Below are 27,951 nucleotides of genomic sequence, written 5' to 3'. Positions count from 1 at the left end.
TTTAGGAACCCCCTCCCCCTCTCCCTCGTTTCACGCCCTAAATTTTACACATGCAGACATCAAGAGGGGGGTCAGGACATCCGGACGCCCCCTTCTAAATCCGCCCCTGACAGTGACCAAAATATCCCACCCCGTTGAGCTAACCGAGATACTCCGCCCGCGCCTGCCACTTCTCCGAATACGCCGGTGCAAAGCAGAGAAGCTCGACGCGCGGTGCTGCCGCAGCTACAGGTTGGAAGCACGCGGCTCAGACAGTCCCGATGGCGCCACGCGCAGTCATGTATTGACTGAAGCACTTCTTTTTTTTTTTTTTCCACCGGGAGTTCAGGGGCAAGCTTTCACCTGCAGATTTTATGCTGCAACAAATATTATCTTTAGACGTGTACTTCCGCCAACAGGTTCGAGGAAACACACACACACACACACACACACACACACACTACATCAGAGGGTCTAATTCTGTGCCTTTCGCAATTTCCGCAGTGCTACAGTTTGCGCTTCGCTATTTGACCAGGCTGCTTGCATCGCAGCACCTGAAAGGTGTTATCGCGCGGGGGAGACCGCGACGTAAACACGCAAGTGGCATTCATACACACACCGCGCGTTCCTCGTACACCGTAGGCCGGGTACAAACAGTCATTTCGATGCTTCTACCTTCGTGCCCTTTTCCGCCCCCCGGATATTGTCGCGGGAGCAGCAGCGCGTCATATCATTCGCCCGCCCTCCAAATACCGACCCACGAGCAACAATGCCGCGTCCCGTAGCAATCCCCAAGTCCCCGTTATTACCGAAGCACCTTGGTTGCCGCGTTCCGAATCTTTCCTCTCCACCTTCCCACAATCTACCCTGTCTCCTTCCCTAAACCTCCTCAACCTTCCCCAGCCCCGAAATCCCTTCGAGGAGATTTCGTTGTTTTTTTTTTTTTTCCCGCGCGAACGCAAGCTCGAGATCCCCTTTCCTCCTCTCCCCACTGCAATCTCATCGAAGGCCTCTGGGGAGATATAGAGGACGAGGAGGAAACACAGAGCCCGGATGAAGGAAAGAAGGGAAAAAAGCAAGGGAGAGAGAGGGGAAAAAGGCTCCCGAAAGAGGAGCGGGCTCCTATTTTTAGCAACACGGGACCTGCTGAAATTCCGGAAAGGAGGTCACACAGCCCAAAATACGAGGGAGGTGGGTTTAAGGGTTGAGAGAGTAGAGCTGGGATGGCGGAAGCAGGAAGTAGGGAGCGCGTGTGAGGAAGAAAATATATGGGAAAAAGTGGGGAATTAAGGTAAAGGTGAGCCGAAAAAAAAGTAAGAGGCATATACAGTCGCCAAAGCGAGCGCTAAAAACCAATAGGATGTGTGCGCAGCCAATAAGGTAAAGGACAAACGCGGCAAAGCGAGCGAAGAAAGTAGGAAGTGATGGATGCGGAAAAAGAGGTTTGGAGGAGGAGAGTGGGCGACAGAACGCAATACAGAAATTCGGTACGGGGTAGCAGGTGCGTGCACGGCAGGAAAGGTTAAAGGCGTACGTTGTTCATTATAGCGTTTTTCTAACGCCCACTAGGGGAAAAAAAGGAAGAGAGAAATTTCTGCGAAGTGAGTAAACGTGTATTGAGTGGGAATCGACAAAGAAATAATCAAATCACAGGTGAAAAAAAAAAAAAAAGACATGTATAGAAGACAGCAAAAAGGGAAGAGCTTGGTCGGGCGGCATCTATTTTAAGCAACACGGGTGGTTGCAGCCTCAATAAACGAGGGAAGATAAATGAAGCCATACAGAGAGACACGAGCTGACGGATAACACGCATAGAGAACGGAGTCCCGAGAAAATTAACTTGGGGAACGAGGGGTTGTTGAACCGCACGCTGAACTGTGCAGAGCTGGCGGGGCCATTGTTTTGGTTTATCTCCTCTTTACAGGAAGGAGTGCGAACTGAGCGAGTGTAGTCTGTCTCTCCCGTGGAGAGCTTTGTCTCCCGTTTAAGGAACAGAACAAATAAGGAGGGAATGAGGAAAGTGTTTAGGATAGGTTCTTTTTTTTTGCTTGCTTCTTCAACCTTGTGTGTGTGTGTGTGTGTGTGTATGTGTGTGTGTGTGTGTGTGTGTGTGTGTGTGTGTTTGGATGACGGCAGTAGTTTAAGTCAGTCTTTGCACGCTACAAGAAAAAAGAAAGGAAAATAATTACGACTTATTTCAGTCAGTATGTGTCGGACTATAGTCTGTTACAACATCAGAGCAGGAGGAGAGAGTCCGCCAACGAAAAGGCAGCATAAGCGGGCCTTGCACCATTGGCGGGAGCCCGCAAGGGGCAGTGCTGAACCGACACCAACTATCCGAATACTCTAAACACCCTCCTCCTCCGCGACGTCAGGGTATACGTCATCGCGCTGAGATGGCGCCCACTCGGCGATTGGGCCTGAGTCCGACGCCGAGCGTCCGATACGACGCACTGATTGGACGCGAGACGCGGCCGAACGATGGCGCTGCACTCGTGACCAATCAATATCTTCGCCAACTCTGCTGGATTAGCTCAATTGTGGAACTCCAGCGGAGGACTCCCCCACTCACCCGCTTCAGTCCGCCTCACGTTAGCCTCACGTAGAGTTCCTGTATAAGCTCCCCACTATACAGGAACTCTAGCCTCACGTCGTTTGAAGCGCCATCTAGATTTGCTTTCCAAACTTGCGTAAATTCCTATTAGAGTGCGGTGAAACGCCATCTAGACGCCGTACTTGGAAACTAAGGCATTCTATAAAACACGCTGCAGTTACCATAGCAACCGTCCCCAAAACGGTGGCGCGTCCAACGGTACGTGGGAGACAGACCGCGGGGAACGTGGTACTGCTCGTGGAAGCAGCGTCTATAGGGGCAGTTCCAAAACTGAGCTAATCTGGTAACGTTGGTCTGCTCTCAATCTCACGGCGATGGCCTCGAAGCTGCCAGAGCACGGGCTTTCATCATTCTAGGTGGCGTGAGCCGAACCATCCACAGAGGGTATGTCATCTACGGCACAATCCCCAAATCCGCAGTCGCAATGCTCAAACATCGCGCAAAAGACACGGTCTGCAGATATGGCGGCAGAATTGTCTGAGGACACTGTATGAACAACCTCACAGGACAGACAAACAAGGAGCTAACACGCCTCGGGGCATTGTCTCGCTTTTATACGATGTGTTAGCAGTATGACCGCGGCTTTGTTTCTCCTCTATCGAATCGAGTTGCACCAGTCACGCATAAAGCCACAAAATAGGGAACGTAAAGAGCATATATACAGTGTGATTCAAGGAGAGGCCAGGCTCTTTAAATCGACCGCAAAATTCTGTTTCTTAAACTATCGCGCTACGACTTTGTGCAGAGTTGCCCACAGATGGTGCATTTTTTTTTTTTTTTTGCAAAATTTGCAAAGAGCGAACTTACCTGAGGAAAAAGTAAAGAAAGAAGAAGGCTTAGCTCCTATGGAAACGCAGCGAAGCCATCGGTCTTCAAACAACACGGCGCCGTTTCGCACGGGAGACAAGAGATGGCGCAAGCGGTCGCGACGCCAGCTGCCGCCAACGAACGAGCATACGATGCCGACAGCCGGCGCCCTTAGCAGAGAAGGAACTGCAGTTCCTTGCTGTTACCGCGTCTGTTTTTGTTTCTGCGACTGTCGCCGCCTGCGGAATGCGCGCCGCTTTGGGGTCGAAAAGATCGTCTGCTAAAGACGCCGGCTCTCGGCGCCGTATGCTCGTTCGTTGGCGGCGTTCGTTGCGCCATCTCTTGTCTCCCGTGCGAAACGGCGCCGTGTTGTTTGAAGACCGGTGGCGTCATCGCGTTTCCATAGGAGCTAAGTCTTTTTCTCTCTTTATTTTTTCCTCAGGTAAGTTCGCTTTTCGCAACATTTAAAAAAAAAAAAAAAATCGCACCATTTGTGGGTAACGCTGCACAAAGTCGTAGCGAGGTAGGTTAAGAAACCGAATTTTGCGGTCGATTTAAAGAGCCTGGCTTCTCCTTGAATCACCCTGTAGATCGACACTCGGTCTTCCGATTGTATCGCGGGCGCCGCCATTTTTGTGCCTAGTGGACTAGCGGGGGCAATCGGCGGTTGTTTTACGATTCGAAATGCGACTCGCTGAGCTTTCGATATGCTTCGTGTCGATATCGCGAACTGTTTTTATAACATTTCTGAAGAGAAAAGAAATAAAGTGTTTTCTGCGATTTTAGATTGAAACTTTACGCGATTGGCAACCATGATTTTAAGACCCGAGTCGTCCTTACTCTGCAGCGTAGCGTATGCAGTGACTTTAGCTGCGTTTTTTTCCCCTACGCAGAGCGCAAGTTCGTCTGCTTCTTGCACGCAGGTTGCGATGATGTCAGAATGCCGAGCATTAATTGGCTGATTAAAAAAAAAAAGAAAGATAGTGGGTAGACCTGAAGGTCTTTAGCATTGAGGTCCACCCGCTATTTTTTTTTTCAATCAAAGCCAATGAAAGCTCGGCGTCATTCTGACGTCATCGCTACTCCTAAGCAAGAAGCAGATGACGTGCTTTCCACATAGCCTCGCGCCGCTTCTGTTTTCTCGGTGTTCCTGATATTTCCAACAAACACGGCAGCAGACGCTGAAATCGAGCCGGGGTGCACCACATGCGCAAAAGTGTGCGAGCTGTGGCGAAGTTCAGGTGTGCGCGACGCGAAGAGAGAAGCCGCCGATAAATATATCTAATCGATGAGCAGTCCGCGCGCACGCATTCATTATTCCATTCAAGCAGAAATTCCCGAAGAGAGGCAAGCGCTCCGCAGCCGACGGCGCAACTTTAAATGGAAATAAGTGCGTACACATTTTTTGGGTATAGCGAATAGCGGAAACAGAACCCTTCAGTTATTTATTCCATCTTTATCTCTCTCTCTCACACACACACACACACACACACACACACACACACACACACACACACACACACACACACACACACACACACACACACACACACACACACAAACACACACAAACACAAACACACACAAACACATGCACACACATACACACACATTGGCGCGCGTTTGAGAAACGAGTCGGGTGGACAAACAAGGAGTAGAACGAGGGATAAAAGGACGTTCTCTTTCTTTCGAGTCCGGCAGTATACACAAGCCCACAACCTCCATAATCCTCCAGAGGACCCGAGGCGCGGTAACAAGGTGCTATATATGTAGGCGGCTGTTGCTCGACTAATATTAGTGTGCCGTGGGGACGTTCAAGCTTCGCAAAGGAGGCTTAACGTCTTTCCAGTTTAATCGAAACACTGAAAAAAAAAGAAAACTGAAAAAAAGCTGAAATTTTAGGGGCTTCGCAGAAAGAAAAGCCCGGGGAAAATGTGACGCAAACAGGTAATCGGATGAAGGAATTGGCGGCAGCCCCTGTGCCACTATTTTTAGTTAGGAAAAAGAGGCTTCATGCGTGACGTCATTCTATTCTCCGTTAGTTTGTCGACGCTACTAAATACAGTGAATTCGAATTTAAAGCTGGGAGTGTTTCTATGCGAGGCTGTGAAGCTGGGCGTATACGGAAAAACGAGTGGCGTTCCTGCGGTATGTAACACCTAGGGAGTATGCAGTATGTAGGTTGTATGTAGTTGAAAGTTATACGGTAGTACGGTAGACTGCATGTAGTATGTAGGTTGTATGCAGTATTTTTCCGTAGTATGTAGCTTGCATGTCGCGCGTATACTGTTTTTAGTATGTAAATTGTTTAAAGCATGTATGCATTATGTATACGTACCGTTTGTTTACGATAAGGAAAGAGGGACATTTAAGACAAACAGACAAGACAGGCTTTCGACTTCTATTTTACGTCAGTAGAATAGAAGTCGAAAGTAGTAAACGTTTACCTAAAGTAGCAAGCGTTTACAAGAGTAAACGTTTTGTTGAAAGTCGAAAGCCTGTCTTGTATGTTTGTCTTAAATGTCCCTCTTTCCTTATCGTAAATTAATAACCAATGCGCTCAACCATCTACAGTATCCTTTTTGTTCCTTAGTATGTTGTATGCAGGCTGACGTAGGCTGTATGTGATACCAGTGCAGTACGTATGTACGTAGTATATAGGTTGTTGAATAGTCATTGCGACGGTACGTTTCCGACTGAGTCAGATAAGCAGATATAAAAACACTCCTTCCACGATGACAACATGGCGCATGCTCACGGAGACTGAGAGGGGCCGTAGAAATAGCGGTAACAGAGATCCTGTGCGCGCTTGATCGCGTTTTATTGACTGCTCCCGACAGTTGTGACAAGATCACCCTAACACCGGCTCACAGTTTGAAAAAAAAGTGTTCGCCACTATAACAAAAAAAAAAAAAAAAAAAAAAAACGCTGCACAATTCTACCAGCTCATTCACACTGGAAGCGGATTCGCGTTTGCAAAGCGGTTGCGAACGCGGTTGTATCAAGATCCAGTACAATTGCACGCGCACTTGATGTCATCGAGTGCGCGTGCAATGGTACTGGATCTTTGTACAACCGCGTTCGCAACCGCTTTGCGAACGCGGATCCGCTTCCAGTGTGAATAAGCGGTTAACGTGTGAAGATGTATACCCGCCGAGTGAGGAGTGGGTCATCGGACGTATGAAGACGGAGAAGGAGCTGCCGCCGAGCAGTCTCAGGGCTGCGTTCTAGCAACGCCCCCTAGAAAAGATACATATGCTGTATCATGGCCTCCTACAAGGAGCATTCACTGGAAGCCATATTTGCTGGTGCTGTTTAGAGCGAATGCTCAGAACGAACTCACATTTCTAGGTTGCTAGGACCGGCAATCTTGATGGTGTGGAATGCACGTTGCAAAAGGATTATGGAAGCTCGCCATGAGCACGCGCTCAGCAGTCGCACGCACGGCTATGGCCGCCAGTGAATAAAGCCTGGAAGATCGTCACGAGAAGCGGCCGCCGAAATGGAAAAGCTGGAGCGGCAGACAACGGGTGAGAGCAAAGCCACGTGGCTGGCGCCCCGCTGCGGCGAGACGCCGAAACACACTTTTCCTGAGAGAACAAGTGTGTTTCGGGTCCTCGCCGCTGCAAAAGCCGTGTGCTGACGTCCAGGTTCTCCAAGAAATGGCTCTTTGATGCTCGGTGCTACCAGATCCTTGCGCTCCAAATCTGCGACCGGGCATTCATGGCTCCGTCGTCGAACTGCCAGTCTTTGTGAGTATAGAGTAGATTATGGCTGTATACGCTGTTTAAATCATATGTGACCTTGTCATATACACGCAAGCGCATGCTCACACCGTGACACGCAGACAAATGAACGCAATAAATACAGACATCACCCACTCGCAACACACATAAACACGCGTATAGAGAGCAGCGCACACACACATTCACGGGCATACACCCACGCAGGTGTTGCGCACTTACAACCGCACGCACATGCACGTGAAGACAAACACGCACGCGCACACGTGCTCGCACGATCACACAGGTAGGTGGATCTATGAAAAACATAAGCACAGCACACATCTGCACGCCACACACGGAAATACACACAAAAACCAGACGCGACGGAGTTTTACGAGCCGGCGAGGAAGAACAAGGTTAGTCGATAATGCGGTTTTCCGTTAATTGAGCATTTCCAGACAGCAGTAATGGGGGGACCTAATCAAATTCCGTAGGGGCGGGCGATAAAAAAGAAGACAAAAAATAATGGCGAAAGAAACAAATATCGTTTTCACTGGAAAACCTCAAAAAGGTATCGCGGAGATTGGAACACGACTACCACCATCTACCAGAGGCTAATCGAACTAATGGATGGTTGGCACGAGGATCCGAGCGGAAAGGGCGATTGAGTTTCCGGACTTTTAATGCTCCTCTCCATTAGAAGAGGAAGAGAAAAGTAATGGAAACACACACACACATACAACATTTATTTTTTAAACAATAATGTAGTTGCCTAAAAAAACAAGCTACCCCCCGAGCATGTCATATATATATAAACAGATGCGCGGGTTGTTAACTATGAAGGCAGCAAGCGCCACCTGTTTGAAATTGCGCCAAGCAGAAGTCGTAGCTCCCGCCATCATCAAATCTTTTTCGCGACTGCTTGAGTTCACCTCTCCTAGATGGCGCTAGCCTTCAAGGATTCCAAATATCTGATCTTGCAACCGCCGTGCTCACGACGACCAGCCTGTCAGAAACCCGTTCTCGAATAGTTTTAGAGTGAAGGGATACGTCGTCCATTTTACATCCCCTAATAAACGTGCGGCGCGTGTTTTCTTATCAAATTGTATGCCAGCTGTTTCGTGCTACATTGTCAACAGCATAGCTTCCGCAGCGCTGCAACCCCGCACGGCTGCGAGAACGCGCGGCTTCGTTTTGCGTCTCCTTCGCATGCGCTTGTGAAGCGAGCTTCGACTGAGGGGGCACACTGCAGAAGCAACGATAACCTCAATAACGTAGCATAAAAAAAAAAAGTTGACGCGGAGCTTAGTTGCGAGGAGCCACTGGTATTTGCGACCGATCATTCATGGGATCTATCAGCAACAAATATAAGGTATTTGCGACACCAGCGAAACGTACGGCTCCTAGCGGGAAAACACTGAACTGGACGGAACCGGTCCCTTCGCGATTTCTGCTCAACCCTTGTGGCTTCCGTGATTCCATGTTTCCGACGGTTGGCGAGATGGAACAGTTGTCTCGGTGACTCTGTCGTTACTGCCGCCTGTTGCCCAGGTCGCTCTGAACGCAAGCTACGCACCGCGTGAACAAGACGTTCATCAGCACAGCCGTAGAGGGACGGTAGGCAGTCCTTAATTCCATCGCTTCCCCGAGCTATATGGAACCTGGCCTACGCCAACACATTGCCGCAGGTTTGAAACGCAGTGAATAAAAATCGGGGCGAACCATTTCGAGTATACATTGCTTGCCTGCTGAAACCTGAGCGTTGTACGCTGAGGTGGCACATAGTGCGGCACAACATGTTTTAGACCGCCATATTTTCGCGATACTGGCGACTCCTTTAGGTCGCTGTGGCGTCACGAATACTTTCGATATCGGCGTGCAGTCGGTGCCTCGCGACCTTCGAGAGTGCACGGCGGAAGCACGGCGGAAGGTAACAAACGCGCGATAGGGATCACGTATAGTCGAAAAAGACGCCCTGCTGTTCTCATTTTCTCAGTGGTCCTAGTGACTATAGTGGTCAAGATACAGGAAAGGGTACAGGGGCCCTTTTCCAAACGAGAACGGCACCTAGTGGTGGGCGTACGAACGTACTTCAGAGTACTTGTTGTTGAGCTAGGTGGTGATAACTGTTTTGAACTATGGTTAAAACCATAGTTAAAAGCGCCCCTGTTTGTCTTTTCTCAATTCGTTTTTTTTTTTTTTTTTTTTTTTTTTTAAGCGTTTAGAACCATGTTTTAAAACGATTCTCGAGAGGTTGTCCTCCAAGCGGGGAACAGCCGACGCGAGTGTTGTTCGTCATTATGGAGTTTTCGTAAGCTGCGTTTCCCCTTCCGCTAAGCCCTCCGCAACGAAGAGGCCGCTACTGCGCCTGCGCGCCGATGGCCGTGGACTGTAGAGTTCCGGCTAGCGTAGCTGGTTGCGGAGAGCGTTGCGGGACAGCGGAAACGATCCACGAAAACTCCCTATTAACCGGCAGTGTACGCAGACGCGGGGGCTGTCTTACGTTATGCGACGCAGAGAAATGCAGACTGCTCAAGAGGCACCTAATGTCGTGACTTGCTAAGCACCACATCGCTGAGCGCAACGATGATGAGAATGGCTACGTATTTCTCCCGTCTCCATTTTATTCGAAGCATATGTGACACGTGAGCCTTCGCCACTAGGTGCAATGACAATTGGGGCATGCGTAAAACTCTGCTCAGAAGGCCGACTTCCGCCGGCTTGCGACTTCCAGCGGTCAGACATACATTAAAAATGCGTCAATCGAGGATATGCCATATACGTTTTAAAAGCAACGTTTCTTACACATTGAGAGGGACCTAGCTGCTACCTATTAAACATTGAACATTACGCATACTAGGGTTAAAATTTTACCTTAATTTGCGAAAAAAAAAAAAGATATTTTGTTATGTTCGCTAACTTAGTTTGGTGCGTGTTTACCCATACTCGCAGCTACACCAAGAAAAAACAAAAATGAAGTTTCGCACATTATTCACGCACTGCGCGAAGCATAGTGGTTACAAGATTTGGTTGTAAAAGGAAAAAACGATGTTTTCAGTGTTTGAAACGTGTACATCTTGATAAAATCACACAAAGGCAATCCGCCTACACATGTCTTAATTCAGCACACGAAGGGGGGAAAGTAGCAGCAGACTTGTGCTTATCTCAAATACTCCACTCAAGATACTGTATTTCAAATATATTTGAAGTATCTTGTTATCTTGCAAATAGCTTTGATCGAGAGTATAGGGTACTCTATTTTAATTACATTTCGGAGTATTGTATACTCATTAGCTCAAAAACATTTTTGACAGTCCGCCATTTTCCGAGTTTTTCGGTATGACGTGGCGTGGGCGTGGCACGAGCAAACTTGAACATTCTTTCGAGCAACCTAAACCTGTTGCTAGCTCCGATTAGTTACGTTGACTTTGACTGAGCTCGTGGAAAAAAACATATCTGTTTTGCCGATTGCGGCTCATATTTTAGCCCAAAGCTCATACAATGAAGGTTTTCCCCTCGCCTTCCCAAAGGCGCCTTTTGTTTCCTAGAGTTTCCCCCCAAAAGTCATCAAACAAAAGGGGTGGCTTCACGGAAGTAAAGATTGCCACACTGATCGAGGCGCAACGTAGACAGGGAAACGATCTACAACAATGCAGACTTGAGTTTCAAGAAAATAACAAATAGAAACAAATGAGTAGAGGACACACAGAAAAGAAACAGATATTTTTGTTTTGCTTGTTGTATATTTTACCCCGCGCTACAGCAAAGCGTCCAGGTTTCCTTTGTTTCTTTTCTTTTTGTCGTCAGCATGTCACTTACTGCTCTCGCGAACACTGTCTGTAAACGAACATTGATAGGCAGAGAACCGGAGACGAAAGGAACTACGAGCCGGATGACCACTCAAAATGCCAACAAAGCGTCCCCCAACGTTGAGTGCCTTCCTGAGCGCAACCTACTTGAAGAAGGTGCGACCACTGCCGTGGCAATTATGTGGGTTCTCTTTGTTATTCATTCACTCATATCCGTATCCCAAGTTCGTTTATAGTGAACTCCCCACATAGGGAATATGGATTGTAGTTAAACGATGCGTCTAAGGTGCGCCGCAGTAAGTGATATTCAGCGATGTCACTATTGGCGAGGCGCTCTGCCCCGTTTGTTGTCCACACACGTCGGTGTTTACCTAACACAAGACCTGTGCACATCCCCACAGGCCTTGTGGGAATGTCCATGTCATCTTCTTCTATAGACCTTTGTCCGGAAGTGCTCTTTTTAGCTTCGACCGCAAGGAGCAAAAGCGAACAATAATCTCGAACCCAGACGCTCACGGCGAGGGGGGGCTGCGTCGGCCTGCGCCGCTGCTTCCCGTCGAGGGCTTCTTCGCAGGTGTGCCGACTGCCGTTTCGCCGTCATCGGTCCTGTTTACTGCGGTATGTGAGTATAGTGCCCGTAATGTGAGAGCCGTTTGTCCATACGCCACTTTGCCGCTGTTGGTTTCCATCTAGCCGAGCCAGAAAACATCTCGCGACGAGTTGGCCGCGCCGCAAGTGACGAAGACAAAGCAAACATGGCGACGGTTTGTACGATTGCTTTGGTGGCTCCGGTGTTGCGTGTCTTCAACGTCCTCGTGAGAAGATTCCCCTGCCCTTCGAAGTTATTGCAAGCACCACGAGTGGCACGAAAGATGTGGAATCATCGTCTCAACTACAAATAAGCAGGCCTTCACGAGCAACGACGATGCCGAGCAGGCGCTCGGCACCGCTGTGTCGTCAGATGTTCTACAACGCCGAGGTATTTTCATTTATCATTTGGAATGGCTTCAAGAGTGGGAAATTAATCTATTTCGCGGATTGTTAACGCCGAGGCGAGTGCCCTCCGTTGCAGTGCCGTTGTCGCGCAAAGTGCAGAGAAAACCGGGTGGCGATGGCGGCGGCGCTCTTTGATCTTGCGCCGTCGGGTTCATGGAGTCCGGAGTAAATGTACGTATGTGCGTCTGCTGGATCGGTGTTTTAGAGTGCACTGCCTCAAAACTCTTTCTCACGCGCATTTTCCTTGTGAAGCTTTGTAGCTCATTACACCTCGTCGTCGACTGGGCTCATTTGACTACGGCGCACGAGCCTGCGTGATGTGAATTTCACTGCCTAAGATCTTTTGTGTGCTGTAACGAGGGCTAATAAAATATCACCGCGAACTTCTGAACAAACGAGTCGAAGTTTCGTCTGTTATCATAACTGATCGCCTGTCGCAATATTAATCAGTAGCGTTCCTAGACTCCGCCCCCACGGGCACCCTGCTTCGTTGCCCGATAGTAAGTATCCCCTGGTACCTCGCAGAATTCCAGCTCCCACTTCAAGTAAGTACCATCCTTTAGAACTGGCAATTAATAGTTTATGATTAATAGAACGGGCCGCGGAGGCTTCTGGTGAAGACATCTTTCACGATGTGTCGGTGCATTCGAACAGCCTGCCGCTTCCAGCTCCCCAAAGCAACGCCGCCATCGCAGCCCCCCCCCCCCCCCCCTCCTCCTGCTTGCCAGTTCTTCCCGCGTGGTGGCGCGAGCGTAGATAAACATGGCGGCGCCCTGGACTTGGCGCAGACACTGGTCTATAGAGTGCGGGGTACAGTGTAAAGTAAAAATACGAACAATAAACGAAGTCACGTTAAGTGCCGGATCTCTCCCGAAAGAAAATGCCAGCTTGACCCACTTCGGCTTTAGTGCTGAGCTGGGCGCCGTCACCGTGCTTCTGCCTGCATTGTTCATGCAGGCCGGAGTGGTAACAAAAGAGCCCCTCCTCCCCCTCACCGGAGAACACGAACTCCAACCCAACGCTGACGCCGCATTCGGTCATGTCAGCCGAGCGGTGAGTCATTGTATTTGTTGTCCCCATTCGTGAAGTTTCAAAGTTAACCGCTTAAGGCGCCACGGTCTGATCTGCTCCCCAATAGCTAAAACGACCTATTGTTTTTGTTCCGGAAATGTTTTGTAACATGTATCAGTGATATTGCCACGCGCGGTGCCGAGCGAACGCGTGGCCGAATGGTTGCCGCACTGGGCTCTGGCTCGGAGGCTCCAGGTTCGATTCCAGGGAGAATCTTTTATTTTTTCTTTCTACTTGACATTCTCGTAATTTCGAGAACCTTGTCTGATCGAGTTACGAATGTTCTACGCGCTGAACGTTCTAGGCCGAATGTTCCAGAAACCCACGGGGTACAAAAGGTGCTCCGCGTGGCGGTCCGGAGTCAGTCTCGCCCCAGCGCTCGGTCCTGGCGTTTCGCAAGCATCGAAGCCTGCGACGCTAGCCTTTCTCTATCTGGTTTTGGGCACAAGTTCGCCCCATTAAACGTTTAGTTTCTTCAGTTATTCGCCGTTTCATCATTTGTCATTCGTGACAGTATCCTGCTCCTTATAATTGGACTGCATAAAATAGCCCTAAGATGCTTTTAGAGCGCAGCTCTTAGGGGCCCGTTCCCGGCTTGAGCGGCGTCGCCGTCGCCGTCGGCGTAACCAAGGTCACGTGACCCCCAAGGTCACCTCAAGGTCACGTGACCCCTCCCCTATGGTCACGTGGCCCACAAGGTCACGTGACACCCAAAGTCACGTGACTCCCCAATCACCTGACCCCCCAGGACACGTGACCCCCATCGAGGTCACGTGAACCCCTCCCTCCTAGATCACGTGACCCCCCTCCCCCCGAGGTCACGTGACACCCCCGAGGTCACGTGACCACCCCCCAGGATCACGTGACCCCCCGCAGACGTCACGTGACCTCCCCGATGACGTCATCGTCACTGATGACGTTACCAACATCCGCATAGTCATCGTCATCAGTGACGTCACTGATGACCTCACCGGCATCCGTATCGTCATCCTCATCATCACTGATGACGTCACCGACATCCGCATCGTCATCGTCATCATCGCTGATGACGTCATCGGAGTCCGCATCGTCATCGTCACTGACGACGTCATCAGTGACGTCACTGATGACATCATCGGCATCGTGACGTGACCCCCCCAAGGTCACTTCAACCCCCCCCCCCCCCCAGTACCCCTCCTCCTCCTGAAGAGCTGCGCTCTATTCGGTGTTACAGGGAGTTGTAAACGGCTTTCACTTTTTAGAGCGCAGCTCTTAAGGCGCGACCACATTGGCGTTTCGGAGGCCTGCGGCGCGACGGTCGTCGCTGCCGGTTGCCGGCGGAAACCAGTTTTCGGCTTCAACGTCACGACGTGCGGCGCCGCACACCCAACCGCTCCGTGCGCGGTTCAGAGCTTGACGCCGCACGCCGCAGAAGAGAGGAGCCAATGGGAGGTAACGTAGATAGTGACGTCGCGATGCCATGGCAACGCTCAAGCCGGTCCTCGGCGCCTCTCGAAGCGAAGGACGTGTTTGGTGTCGTCTGCTCCCCCTATTTCCCCCCAATGCCTTCCCCAACGGAGCGGTTCCTTGAAACTAACCAATTCGGAATTACAAGTGAGTTTCTCCGTGGCACTTGTTGCATGTCGTCTCTGTTGTGACGGATGTCGTGTTGATTTCGTGAGACTTTCGAAAGTAGCCTTCGTCTCTGGCGCGCCGCCGGGGCAGCAAAGCCCCGGCGGCGCGCCAGACCTCTCCTGTCCTTCGGTGTTTCGGTAGAACCAACCCGGCCGGACCCAAAACCTGCGCCTCCTTCCCTTCAGAGCGCGGCGACGTCGCAAGATCAACGAGCAGGTTAGGATAATCACATTCACGCTGATCACCAGGTCATTGTGAACTCTTACCGTCTAGACAGCGAGTGCGGAACGGAAGAATCTAACGAAGAGCAGACGACGAAAGAGCGGGAAATCCGACGGGAGGCGCGATCGCGGGAACCAGTGCTGTCACGTGACGCCTGCAAAACGGAGGCCAATGTGGACTCCTCGCGTTGGGACGCCGGACGGCGGTACCGCCCGGCGGCGCCGCCCGGCGGCGCCGTTCACGCTAGTGTGGTCGGGCCTTTAGGCGCCCGTTTCCGGCTTGAGCGGCGTCGCCGTCGCCGTCGTCGTCGGCGTAACCGCGCGGTGCATTATGGGTAAATTTTCCCGAAGGAACCCGAGGTCCTCCCGAAGGACCTCGGGTTCCTTCGGGAGGACCTCGGGTTCCTTCGGGAGGACCATGGGAGGACCTCGGAAGGACCTCGGAAGGACCTCGGGTTCCTTCGGGAGGACCTCGGGAGGACCTCGGGCTCCTTCGGGAGGACCTCGGGTTCCTTCGGGAGGACCTTGGGAGGACCTTGGGCTCCTTTGGGAGGACCTCGGGAGGACTTCGGGTTCCTTCGGGAGGACCTAGGGGGGGTCACGTGACCTGGGGGTCACGTGACGATGACGTCATCAGTGATGATGACGATGCGGATGCCAATAACGTCATCGGCATCCGCATCGTCATCGTCATCATCACTGATGACGTCATCCTCACGTGACCCCCCCCCCCCCCGAGATCACGTGACCCCCCCTTCCAAGGTCAACTAGGTCAACTGACCCCCCCCCCCCAGTACCCTTCCCTCCTCCTCCTCAAGAGCTGCGCTCTAATTCGGCGTTACGGGAGCTGTAAACGGCTTTCATTTTTTTGTTTCCGTTTTGTGTTGTTGCGTGCTAATAAACCATTCCGATAAACAAGATTTGCGCAGCAGTATAATTGTCCTTGTCAATGACGTCGATACAAATTAAGCAACGCGGAAGTATCTTCAAAGGTAATTGAAGTACATTTCTAAGTATTTGTACTCTTCTCAAGATACTTTACAGTGAAATTAACTTGAGTAGTATTTTAAATATTTTATTAAGCAGGTATTTAGGAACTTAGATACTTTTATCGAGTATTTTGTCCAACACTGGAAATTTGTTCTGGGAAAGGCAGGGCAGTTGTTTTTGTTTCTTTTACTGTGGCTTTGGGGGGATAGGACTATATCTCATGACGGAAATACTGCAAGACGATTTCCATCCTGATTGCGCTACAGTGGAAACAAATAATGCCTCGTGCATGATTGAGAAGATGCACTTCTCCGTTCTTCTAAAAGGTTCGCGTATAAGCGCGAAACACATGTGCGACGAAACCGTCCGATCCGACGTCCGATCAGGCAATACGACGGTCGGAGCCGAGGGTTTTCAAAGCTGTCTGGTGCTACGAAAACCCTCGCCCCCCAAGGTCATTTCGGCAGTTCGCACGTCGGATCGGACGGTTTCGTCGTACATGTGTTTCGTGCTATACTCTCTTACCCCGAGTGTAAACGATAAGGAGGCCAGAATGACCTTGCCTAGTCAGCCGCCGTAACTCTTTCCCTAACATCCTAGGTCACGTCGAATATCCGAGATGACGAGCAGAGTAGCTAAAGAGCCGAGCGCCGTATTGCCGATTTATTCACAGATTTTCTCTCGCGATAGCCAGCTGTTACGCCGACGGACCGTCGCTTGCTGCTACCGCAACCGACGGTCTCAGCTGCTTACTATACTCGACTAAAGTCCCTAGATAAAAGCTTCCTACAAGTAGCGACATCCTTTGAAGCGCCGACGGTGCAGGTTTGAACTGGTTGACGCCATTTTGTTCCAGCGGAATGTGTCTTGTCATTTGTATTGGTTGTCGTTACTTTTAAAAAGAAGTATTAAGGGGCTTTATACTCGACGTCTGTTCGAGTAAGCAGCGGCGAGTGTTTCTGGCACAAGTTCGCCCCCATTAAAGCTTTAGTCCTTTCCATTTTCGCTTGCCTCATGGTCTGTCATTCGTGACAATATATCTCTAGGTCTAGCGTCCCCATGTGCGCTTTGCTTAAAGGGGTCCTGCAAGGACTTTTTTACTGGTTTTTAATTTGCACCGAACCTGAGCGCACTGAACGTAGAAACTTAATGAAACTTTTCTTTTCTCGAATTCCCGCTTTATTTTAAAAGCTATAGGCAAATTAAAATTACAAAAACAAGCAAAACATAACATCCTTCATGGCATCCTCGGTTGCTTGAGTGGCCGTCAACTAGAGGAGGGGTAGTGAGCTCAGCGAGCGGTCACGGCTGCCGCAGACCGTGTCGACGGCTCGAGATGGCGCCACTAAAGCATGTTCTGGATAGGCTGTATGAAGCGGGCAGCCAGGGCGGCTCGCATTGCATATGCTGCACGATTAAACACTGATTCGGCATGACACTTCATCGGCCACAAACGACAGCAAACACGGGGTAAAGATCAGTTCAGAACGGGAGCCACTCCGCGCTGCCATACCATTAAAAGGCCAAATCGCAAGCCAAAGCTGCTCGCCGAAGGCCTTGGGAACGCTCGGAACCGGTCGGATCCTCTAGTCCATACGACCGCAGCGGCGCCGCGTACATCCGGGACCTTTCTACGTTCGCCGCTCGTTGGTGCCTGATCCCACTACACCTTTCTAGTATGCGCCGCCTTTTCCACCACTTGGTGGCGGGTATGTCGACGGGTTATTTCTTGTTTCCGTACTTTCTAAACTGCATTTGTTTCTTTTCTGATCTAAAATAGTGAACAAAAACTAGTTTTATAAATAATTAAAGCGATTCGCGCCACTTATATTTTGTATTTCGACTAAAAAGACGCTTTTAGCGGCTCTGACCAGTAGTAAGCCCAGGACATATCGCGCGCTTTCGGCACCGCGGGTGGCGGAGGAGGTTTCCGCGTCGTACGCACTGGTTACTCTCTCCCAGACTTGTACACGTTACTGAAAAAAAGTAACTGATTACAATTACGATTACTACAGTCAAAAAAGTAACCGATTACCGTTACTGATTACTGCCTCCCAGAAGTAATTGAACAATTACTGCAAAGTAATTGATTACTTTTCAAGTTACTTTCACGTTACTTCTTATTGCGATGCCAGAAATACACAAATACACAGTAAAATATTGCGTACACAATTTTGTTTGGTTATTGTTCCCTTTTTTGTTTTCAGACCCGGACCTTGTCGTGTAGCTGACGCGTCGACCTAAGGAACAAAGCCACTAAAAAGTCAATAGCGAGTTCCCGCTTCCCATCGACTTTATCAGCAATCTGCAACGAGATCCGGAACTCGCCAGCCAAGGCTGGTGGCGCGCTTGTAGAAGAGCGTGGCGCAAAAGAAAAAAGGATTTGCCGACTATTCCTAGTTTTATTTTTTTTAGATGTTAAAAAAATGTCAATCATTTTTGCTCCATGGCTGAGTGACTATGTTGATTTTTGTGAGAAAAAAAAATTGTGGAATGAAAAATGTAATTGGTAATTGTGTAATTGATTTTGTAATTGATTACAGAAAAAAGTAATTGAATTACTCCGAGCGTTACAGCTTGACAAATGTAATTGAAGCGTTACAAAATTACACTTAACTGTAATTGATTACAAGTAATCAATTACTTGTAACGCGTTACGTACAAGTCTGCTCTCTCCGTGCCCGCTGGCTTGCCCGAACCCCAAAAGACGTAAAACCACCAAAAAGGTAGCCGCTTAATTATGATTGTAGGGCCTCTCTTAGGGTGGCGTTCTTCTTTGCGATACCAGTTGCCGACAAATCAGTGATGTGGACGTCATTACCCGTTACCTTTACTGTTGCCGTCGGCCATGTTGTTTCGAGGGAATAATCTCGATAAGGGCTAGCTAGTGCCTGTAAGAACCCACCTTGAACGACCACGGGTCTCCGGTCAGATCAGTATGTAGTCCAAACAAAAAACACATTTGACGTTCGTGTTCAAACAGTGTAAGGTCGGTCTGCCTTTGAGGTGCGGCGATGGTTCACGCTGTAGATGAGAAAATTCGCCATTGCAGTACCGCTGCTAGCCTGAGGGTCTTTAACGTACATCAATAGATAGACGAACGCACGCATGAGGCATTCGCTTTCTTACAAGCGCGTGGTGTACAAGGCAAACAGCCGGAACACGACTGACAGCTGATTTGCCAGAAATGTAAATTCAGGTGTATGGTCAACAGTACTAGCGTTTCGTTGGAAGGCTACAAGCACAAGCGGATAACTTTGAATGACGTAGTACGAGTATTCGTGCAGCCGAAGCGCAATCGAACGCAAGGAGCCCGAGTTTGTAGCGCTTGCGGTTAGTCAGCCTTAGCCAAAGAGGTCGCAGAATCACAAGCACGAAGCAGCAGAGTAAATAAAGCGTAAGGTTCCGCGACGACCACAACCGCACCCGCGGATTTGCCGACGAGCATCGGCAGGTCTAACGTATGCTGTTACAGGAGCTCACGAACTGACATACACTCAATGTTGCTTACGTTTTAGCTGAAATTTCGGGAAAACAAGATTGCACATGCAGACACTATATGGAAGGTAAACAGATTATTTGTCCCATTCCAAACAAAGCGCGCATGTAGGCAACTTTCCGTCCTTCCTAACACCGGATAAAAAAAAAAAAAAAAAAAAAAAGAAGAAAAGAAGCAAGAAGTTGCATTTTAGAGGTGCATTAAAATTTATATAAAACGAGTCACTGACACCCCTGGAAATGGAAATACTACCCTTTTTATTTTTTTAGAGTGTGCCGTCAGAAGCGTTTGTGGAGCACGGTGCAACAAAATGGCAGCCTCTCCAAGCCGCTCGCGTAAAAGGTAATCGTCAAGTAACGCGAGCGAATGAATAACTGCCATGATAGCGCCGGACAACGGGGCAAGCAAGACTCGACAGCCTGAGAGCACATGGACACAATTGGTGCTTTAAAATCATCGTTGCAAGCTAAGCCGTATATCTGGAATCGCGGGAAACTGATTGTCGTCATCCAGAAATGTTAAAACGTACGGTAACAGAGCAAAACGACATCGTCCGAGCTTAGTGACGTCGTATACCGAGCTCAGGGAGTCGCGTATTTGAATCGCGACGATCCACTATTTCGGCCGCTTTGCGCTAAGCATCAAAATGGCGGCGTGCCCGCAAGAAAACCGGGGAATGCCCGAAGCAGAGTGCCGCTACCCTCAGCGCCTATTTAGTGGCTCTATATGGTCATAACACAAGAGGTTATCCGAGCTTAATTCCGACCCGGATACCTATATAACGCGGGCATTATCTCAACCACACAGCTTTGCGTAAAGCCTTCGGGTTGTACATGCCGCATAGCGGATGTTGCCATCATGCGGGCGACTGCGCAACCCTCCAGGTGTGTGGAAAGCGGAACGCCCGGTTACGTTCCAGCAAGTTGTGATCTCAAGCACGAAAGCGTGCTTTGCAGTAAGGCACAAACTGCTACCTCCAGATAGTAAATTAGCACGCAAACTGATGATACGCAAAACGAATTGAAAAAAATCTAAAGCTTGACTAAGAAGGTAAAAAAGAGGAAAATAAAAAAGGAGACTAAAAAAAAAAAAAAGAAGAAAACCACATTTCCGAGGTAAAAAACAATATACAAAGGAGTTTTTTTGTTTTTTTTTTCGTTTAAGCTTTAGAGATTTGTTTAAAAAAAAGCCGTGAAAGTTAAGGCCCGTTCACACACTTTTGACCTCTTAGAACACAGTACAGTGCCTTGGAACCTCTTAATCTTTCTTACGACGAGAAGACACACTGGCGCCATCTATTGGGTAGCAGTGCAAACTTGGCGGTCCGGCATATTTTCTATTCCTCTCTCCCATTATCCTTTCTTTCTTTGCTCGGAAAACTTTTGTCAACGTTATAATATAAACGAGGCTATCTGATAGGCATTACACCCATTTGACCTCGGAAATCCCTCAAAACCTTCGCTCTTGTGAAATGCAGTTCCAGGGTCACCACACAGATGGCGCCAGCGTGCCAGTGTGTTCTCTCGTCCTAAGAAAGTTTAAGAGGTTTCAACAGGTCTTGTCTGTCTCGGTCGTACTTGGTTGCAAGTGTTTAAACGGGCCTTTACACTTAAGCGGTTTGTGCAAGTGAGTTATACGGCCAGGGGGACATTATGTTGATGGCTAATCTTTGTGGTAAGTCGGCTAATTAATTAAAATTCGTTGCCTAACTTCTTAATTAGTGAAAATAGACGCATGCTTTCAATAAGAAACTTACTGAGCGTCATCGAAAACCACTAAATCAACTCTTTTTAGAACGACTTGAGACTCGTAGGAAACTCGGGGGCGCGCCAAAGTTAACACTCGTGAAGCAGGCGCAAAGCTAGCAGTGGCGGAACGCGGATGATTAAATTATCATCGCGCTTCGATAACGCTCAGCAAGTTTCTAATTGGAACCATATGTCTATTTTCACTAATTAAAAAGTTAGGTAACGAATTTTGATTAATTAGCCGACTTATCGCAAAGATTAGCCACCAACATAATGTACCCCTGGCCGTATAACTCATCTGCACAAAGCGTATTAGTGTATCTTTTACAGATTTTTCGTAATAAATACGTTCGAATTAAAAAGAAACAGCCTGTATATTGGCCATTTCTTGCGACGAGTCAAATCGCATCAAAAGCCAGAAGACAAAAAAAAAAATGATGCCGCATTCGTTGTTGTTACTACGCTGATTCTCGAGAAAATGCGTCAGCATTTAGAGCAGGAGTTCCGAATCGGCAAAGGGTGGGAATTCCCCCCTCGCAACGGGTCGCACATACTGCTGTGTTCGGAGAGCCAGTCTGTTCTCCTGGGCGCCGGCGGTGTCGGATGCAGCCACCATAGCTTACTTCGATCGCCGCCTACGGTCCGCATACTGTTGTCTTCCAAGAGTCAATCTTTGCTCCCGGGTGTCGGCGGTTTCGCGCAAACAGCATCGTCGCTGGGCCTCGGTTTTACGTTGTCGCGTACGTTGTGCCACGGCCTCTCGATCCCCCCCCCCCCCTCCCACTTCCGATCCCAATGTGCGTCAATGGCAGCGTGCTAGAAGACTCTTTCCCTCTTTTCAGAGATAAAGTGGACGTTACGAGCGCACAACCGGAGGAAAAGGGCACGGCGGGAACCGCAACGCCCGGCCGCGGCCTCACGAGATCAGTCCAGTCCCAACCAGGACTGTCCAAACGAAACACGGTTGCATGCGCTAGGGCAATAAATGCTAACGCATATAAGAAACCCCTTGAGTGTTGTGCGGTAATTGCTCTGTTTAATTATGTCGCGTGGCTCCTTGCGGGAATTCTCACCTGGACGAATTGGAGCGCGCTGGTAAGTTACAGGGATAAAACGAAGGTGACCTATATGTCCCTTTTATTTTCCCGAATTGTCACTTGTTGTGATCCCGCGATCCTCAAACAAAATCCCAAAATAAAGCCCCACGAAGATTTCCACTTAATCGAGGAACAGTTCAGTAATGCGATGTGAGCACCATCTTGAGTACATAACTAACAGTACTAACGCACGTGAGCTGCGGCGCTAAGCCACAGTGCACTAGTCGCGAGAAGTAGCGACAAGCTGCCGGCTCCAATCAGGCTTGTAAGAGGCAGGCGCGTTTAAAGAGAAAGGGAAAGAAAGAAACAGACGCCAGTTGACGCCCGTAGATCGAGCATGATGGGACGCTAGGACGCCGTTTCACGTCAGTAATAAATGGTAGCGTCTCGTGGACACTAAGCGCCTCTTTCACGGTCGCGTCTCGTGGACGGTATACAGCGCCCCCTGACCGACAGAAAGTGGCCTATGCAGAGCCCAAGTTCGTCTGCTTCTTGCAGAGAGGTTGCGATGATGTCAGAACGCCCAGTTCTCATTGGCCGATTGAAAAACAAGTAGTGGGTAGACCTCCAGGCATCCAGCATTGATGTCTACCCACCATATAGCCTTTCAGTCAAATACAATCGGAGCTCGGAGTCTTTCTGACGTCACTGTAACTCCCGCGCAAGAAGCAGACGACTTGGTCTTCGCATTGTCTCCCGACCACGTAAAGCACCCGCGGACTAAAAAAAAAAAAAAATCACACACGAAGTGGCACTTACCCTTGTCTTTTTTCCGGCCCCTGTTCTTGAATATGTTCATGATGGGGCAGGTGCTCGGACCAGCCTGGAAATGGAAAGAGGCGAAAGCGAACGTCAAAGGCGCGTCTCGGAGGACTCAGCGACATTTTCCTCAAGTACGCGCGGGCGGCTAAAAGCACTCTTCGGTTACAAGCAACAAAAAAAAAAAAAAAAGAAAAGGGCCGGCGCATTTCGAGATAGTAAACACATACGGCGGCGGCGGCGGTGCACTTTGACAATATATATATATATATATCTTTTTTTCAATATTGGAAGTTATCTAATAGCTGCTGTGCTATTTATATGAGTGCGCCGTTGTTTTCGTACGTAAACTTATGCGTAGCCACAGTCCGCCTGCTTCTTGAAGAAGGGTTACGATGATGTCAGAACGCCAAGCTCTTATTGCCCGATTAAAAAAAAAATTAATATATATATATATATATATATATATATATATATATATATATATTGAGATAGACTTTAAGGCATCAGGCATTGAGGTCTGCCCATTATTCCTTCAGTCAAAACCAATCAGAGCTCGGCGTCGTTCTGACGACACCGCAACTCCTGCGCAAGAAGCAGACGACTAGCTCTCCGCGTTGGACAAGATGGCTACGTCAGGTTTCGTCGTCAACTCGGCTCGCCTCGCATTGAGAACGAGGGCTGCGTCGGCGTCCGGTGAGGACCCGGATCCATTCCCACGCTTCGTGCGTGCCCAATGAATGGATGGATCGATGGACGCTAACGGCTGTACCCTTTATATCGTGGGGTAGCTTGCGCCACCTAGCCTAGAAATCAAAAACCAAAAGAATGACTCCTCCCTTCGCCCTTTAATCCGAATTGCTTCCCCTCTGCAATTTTGTAACTCTCACCAGGTGGTGTGGTATAGCCCCGGAATAATCTTTGGGGGATGAGGGAAAAAAAAGGATACTTAAAACATCACACCCTTTTCTTCCGGCCCCCGGCGAGGGAGTCGCCAATTTTCTTCTGGTGAAACCTAGTCGGCGTCACCCCAGCACCGGGCCCACAGGGAGGATGGACTTCTGAGAAGGGTCTATTTGCCAGCGCAATAAGGCTCACCCACTCTTGACATTTTTGGAGCAGTAAAGGTTTTTTTCATTTCTCTAGACTTGTTTAGACAGCTTTGGATGGATGTAGCCATAGGTGAGAGTCGACGTTCCTGCCTATTTTATATGGGTTTCTTCATTTGCTTTCTTCGCTACGCTACTTCACTTCGCTACTTCATTTCCATTCATGTACCACAGCAGATATTACGATTCGTGTGTTGGCCTGTGCAGCTAAAGGCAATGTCTACTTTGCCTTCTCACTTATGCGCAACGTTTTGTTAACGTCGATTGCACAGCATTTGTGATTCCCTTCAACAAAAAATGATCTGTTTCGTTGCGTGTCCGAGCACCAGACACGATAGCAAGACGAGGGTTGACGAAGGACAGGACGAACTGCCGCGAATGATTATTGTAGGTGCGTAATCCCAATGAATATAAATATTATATCAATAGCGAAGTATCCTTGCTAAATCTCTCTCTCTCTCTCTCTCTCTCTCTCTCTCTCTATATATATATATATATATATATATATATATATATATATATATATATATATATATATATATATATATATATATATATATATATATATATCGCCAGGATACGTGGTCTATAACATACACTAGCCGCAGTTCCCCTCTGGAGATGCGCTTTCTCCTTAGCGCGCGGGTGCGCTGCGTCGAAGCAAAACACGCACAATCGCGAAGCGTCCCATACGAAAATGTCATATATGGCCCTGATATATTTTATATATGGACATATATGATATATAAGAATATAAGGAGTCAAATATGGCCATATATTGCCATAGATATGGGCAAATACTGCCATAGATCGCTGTATAAACGGTAAAATGCTGTCATATATAGTCCGTTCACGATATATATGGGTAAAAATATATCCCCTGATAATGATCTATGGGCCCATTTCGGTCGTGCAAACAAAAAGTCATTTGTACTCGCGAAAACACTAGTTGATTTATCTATATTGCATGAATCTCATGTAATTGGTTAACTATTGTTAACATCCTTAAAGTGAAGTTATTCCAGATATTTGCACCACTTAATCAATTGGACATTTTGAAGATTGAAATACAAATAAAATTTGGCTCTATGTTTGACGTGTGACAATATGACGAAGTGCATAAGATCGGAAAGCGAGTTAATCAAATAATGGATTTTCGATCGCTGCTCTTAGGCACCCGTTTCCGCGTTAAGCGGTGTCGGCGTCGGCATCGGTGTAACCGTCCCGCTAAACTTAGCGGGAAATTGAATTGGTACTTATGTCACGTGACGTTAATTTTCCCGATAAATCTAGCAGTGTAACTAATTTCGTTCATGTTTCCCCGCTAAATTTAGTGGGTAAACACGAACCGTTAGCTTACTGAAGATGCAAGACGCTACTTCGTCGTCGCGAGTCCTTTACCCTTCGAACAACTGCGAAGCTGTTGAGCCCGAAGCAGCCTACGCAGCATCTTTCAAAAACCGTTCGCGCAGCATCGCAACCTTCCGCTTACGAGCATCGGCGATTCATAGTGTGTTGAAAGTCGGAAGATGTGCTGTCCGTGGTGTCTTTTATGTGTAAACAAATTTGAAGTTTAATAATAAATTTAAAGTTTAAAAACGCGAACGTAACAGTGTACAGATAAGTTTAAAATTAGTGGAATATATATGTATATATATATTTATTTATTTATTTATTTGTAAACATCGCGCGCAAAACAATAGTAGCGCTCAGTTTTTCATTTAAAATTATGATGTGGGCGGCGTAAAACATACTATCTCCAAAGTTGCATCGTTTTGGGTCACTTTTGTGTTTGACAGCTTCTTAGGAAGTTCACAAGCTGGACTTCATAGAGCTGTCCTTTTCACTCGGTATTGACAGCAGGGTAGGCGCTATGCGTGTTTTAGGCCAATCGTGTCTCCGGCTAGGGTCACGTGCCTACAGTTTATACGCTGGTGATAAGGCAGAACATGGCATCTGTCTGAAGTCCAAGGCCACACATAGCATTCACTGCACTCTCAACCTTGGGTACAAGTGACAAATCCTCTCGTTGTGGTCATTGTTGGGATCAGGACCAAATCCTGGTTGGGATGCCCCAGAAGATAAGCCTCTTGTGTGTGCACTCCCTTTTTTGGCCTTTCCATCTCGCCTTTTCTCTCTCTCCCTAAGTTGAAGACGTGGTAAAACATGCGCCTGCTGCCGGACCTAGTTTGGCGTGTGTTGCGCCCTGCGTGGCTGCTGCGGATTCTGTGCTTCTGTAGTACTTTCGAAAAGTCCTACCCGCATATCTGCAACAAGCAATTTCTTCAAAGAAGCCCAATAATTTTTTTTTGTGATGCGTTTAGTGTTTGGTTCCACAAATGACAGCTTGTGGTACATCGTGTTGAATCTTCGCGGACATCTTCCTTCTCGTTTTTGTGTTTGAGTAGTTTTTAATTCTGCCGTGGCCGTGTCGACATGTATCTCGGATTACACTTTTCAAGTCCCGCCTCGTCAACATAAGTGCGCTGCAACCTACTTCGCGACAATTGGTCGTTTTTCTAAAGGTACTCTTCAAGATTACCTCTAGAATTAGGCCGTATCTATCTCCTGGCAGCCGGGAGAATAATTTCCCCGAAATTCGACTAGCAGTCACCTGCCATTGGCCGTCTGAAATCATGTCACAACTGCAGGTAGAATACTGATTTTTTTATTGTCCCTGCGTTTCGTGATAACACGTTCCACGGCAACCTTTTAGTGGATACACGTTTCATGGACACACGTTTCGTCGACATTAACGTTTCATTGACATTTGTTACCCGAATATCGATAATCCTGCTTTCCCTGAGAACCAAGTTGAGCGAAATGAGGAGTGACGTAAAGCAGCTCTTGTAAAAATTAATAAAGGTTGGTAAATGCTCAATATCCAATTGGTATTTTGGTTATATAGATGAGAAGTCAATTTTGGTAGATATTTGCACAAAACAACAATATATATATAAAGGTTGCCTTATTTGATTGGGACATATCTGGCCTGATATGGGAGGCAGATATACCCTTATTTGGCAGGCCCAGATATGGATATATAAAAAATTAAGCATATCTGGCGAGATATGCCTTATACAAACTGATATTCTGTATATGGCCTGATGTGCCCTATTTTTATTTAACCATATATGTTGTTTTTATATAAGTCCAATTATGCCATTTTTGTAAGGGCTACTTCACGGTTGTCGCTTCACTGCAGTACACCCCTGCGCAGTGAGGAGCACCCTCAGCGAAGTTAATTAATGCGTCAGAACAGACCACGGACATGAGAAATATTGAGAAACTTCCGAGTACGGTCAGTGTCTGATACGAAATCAAACCAAATGGAGTCTTATTTGACGCAATAACAGAAACCTCTGAAAGCTCGCTCAAGCCTATAGACATTTGCAAGCACGGCGCCCCGAATGGTGCCCCATGCGTGCAAGCACGTGAAACTTGCGCGTGAACATAGCTTTGCCAAGTTTCCAATTGCACGGGCTTGTCCACACGGGCACAGACATGGCAGCGGCCAGTCTCCTTGCTTGCAAATCGTCCACGTCACTAAACGTGATATTTGAGGGCGATGTTTCGAGCGGATGCTCAGAACGAGCTCACATTAACAGGCTGCTAGAACCGGCAATCTTGATGATGCGGAATGCAGGTTGCAAAGGAACTGCGGAAGCACGCCACAGCACTCGCGCACACAGCTATGGCTGCCAGTGAACAATCGTAACAATCCGACCGGGCAGCGAGGCCTGAGCTATTATGTTTTCAGTGTTATTAATATGAAATTATGTTCTGCCGCAATGTTGGTGCAATGTTGGCGTTAAGTTCCCACATTCTAGTAAAATGTAGCAGGACCCGGATGGGCGAAATACTTTCAGAAATGTATCGGAATACAAGTACAAAATACTTCGACGAAAAATTT

The 27,951-nt window shown here is 48.2% G+C and overlaps 1 protein-coding gene across 1 annotated transcript in view; it reads right to left on the bottom strand.

The window, feature by feature from the left end:
• Window positions 1-27,951, bottom strand: part of LOC8026095 (cAMP-dependent protein kinase catalytic subunit 1) — a 431,775-nt gene that overhangs the window by 265,509 nt on the left and 138,315 nt on the right. Inside the window, exon 2 of the mRNA XM_042289546.1 lies at window positions 22,930-22,993. Within this exon, the coding sequence (XP_042145480.1) occupies window positions 22,930-22,969 (40 nt within the window). The 5' untranslated portion in view covers window positions 22,970-22,993. The remainder of the gene's footprint in view (window positions 1-22,929; window positions 22,994-27,951) is intronic.

This window comes from Ixodes scapularis, unplaced genomic scaffold (assembly GCF_016920785.2).
Source record: "Ixodes scapularis isolate PalLabHiFi unplaced genomic scaffold, ASM1692078v2 PGA_scaffold12__126_contigs__length_90152505, whole genome shotgun sequence".
NCBI classification, from domain to species: Eukaryota; Metazoa; Arthropoda; class Arachnida; order Ixodida; family Ixodidae; genus Ixodes; species Ixodes scapularis.
This window is presented reverse-complemented; position numbering and strand designations above follow the sequence as displayed.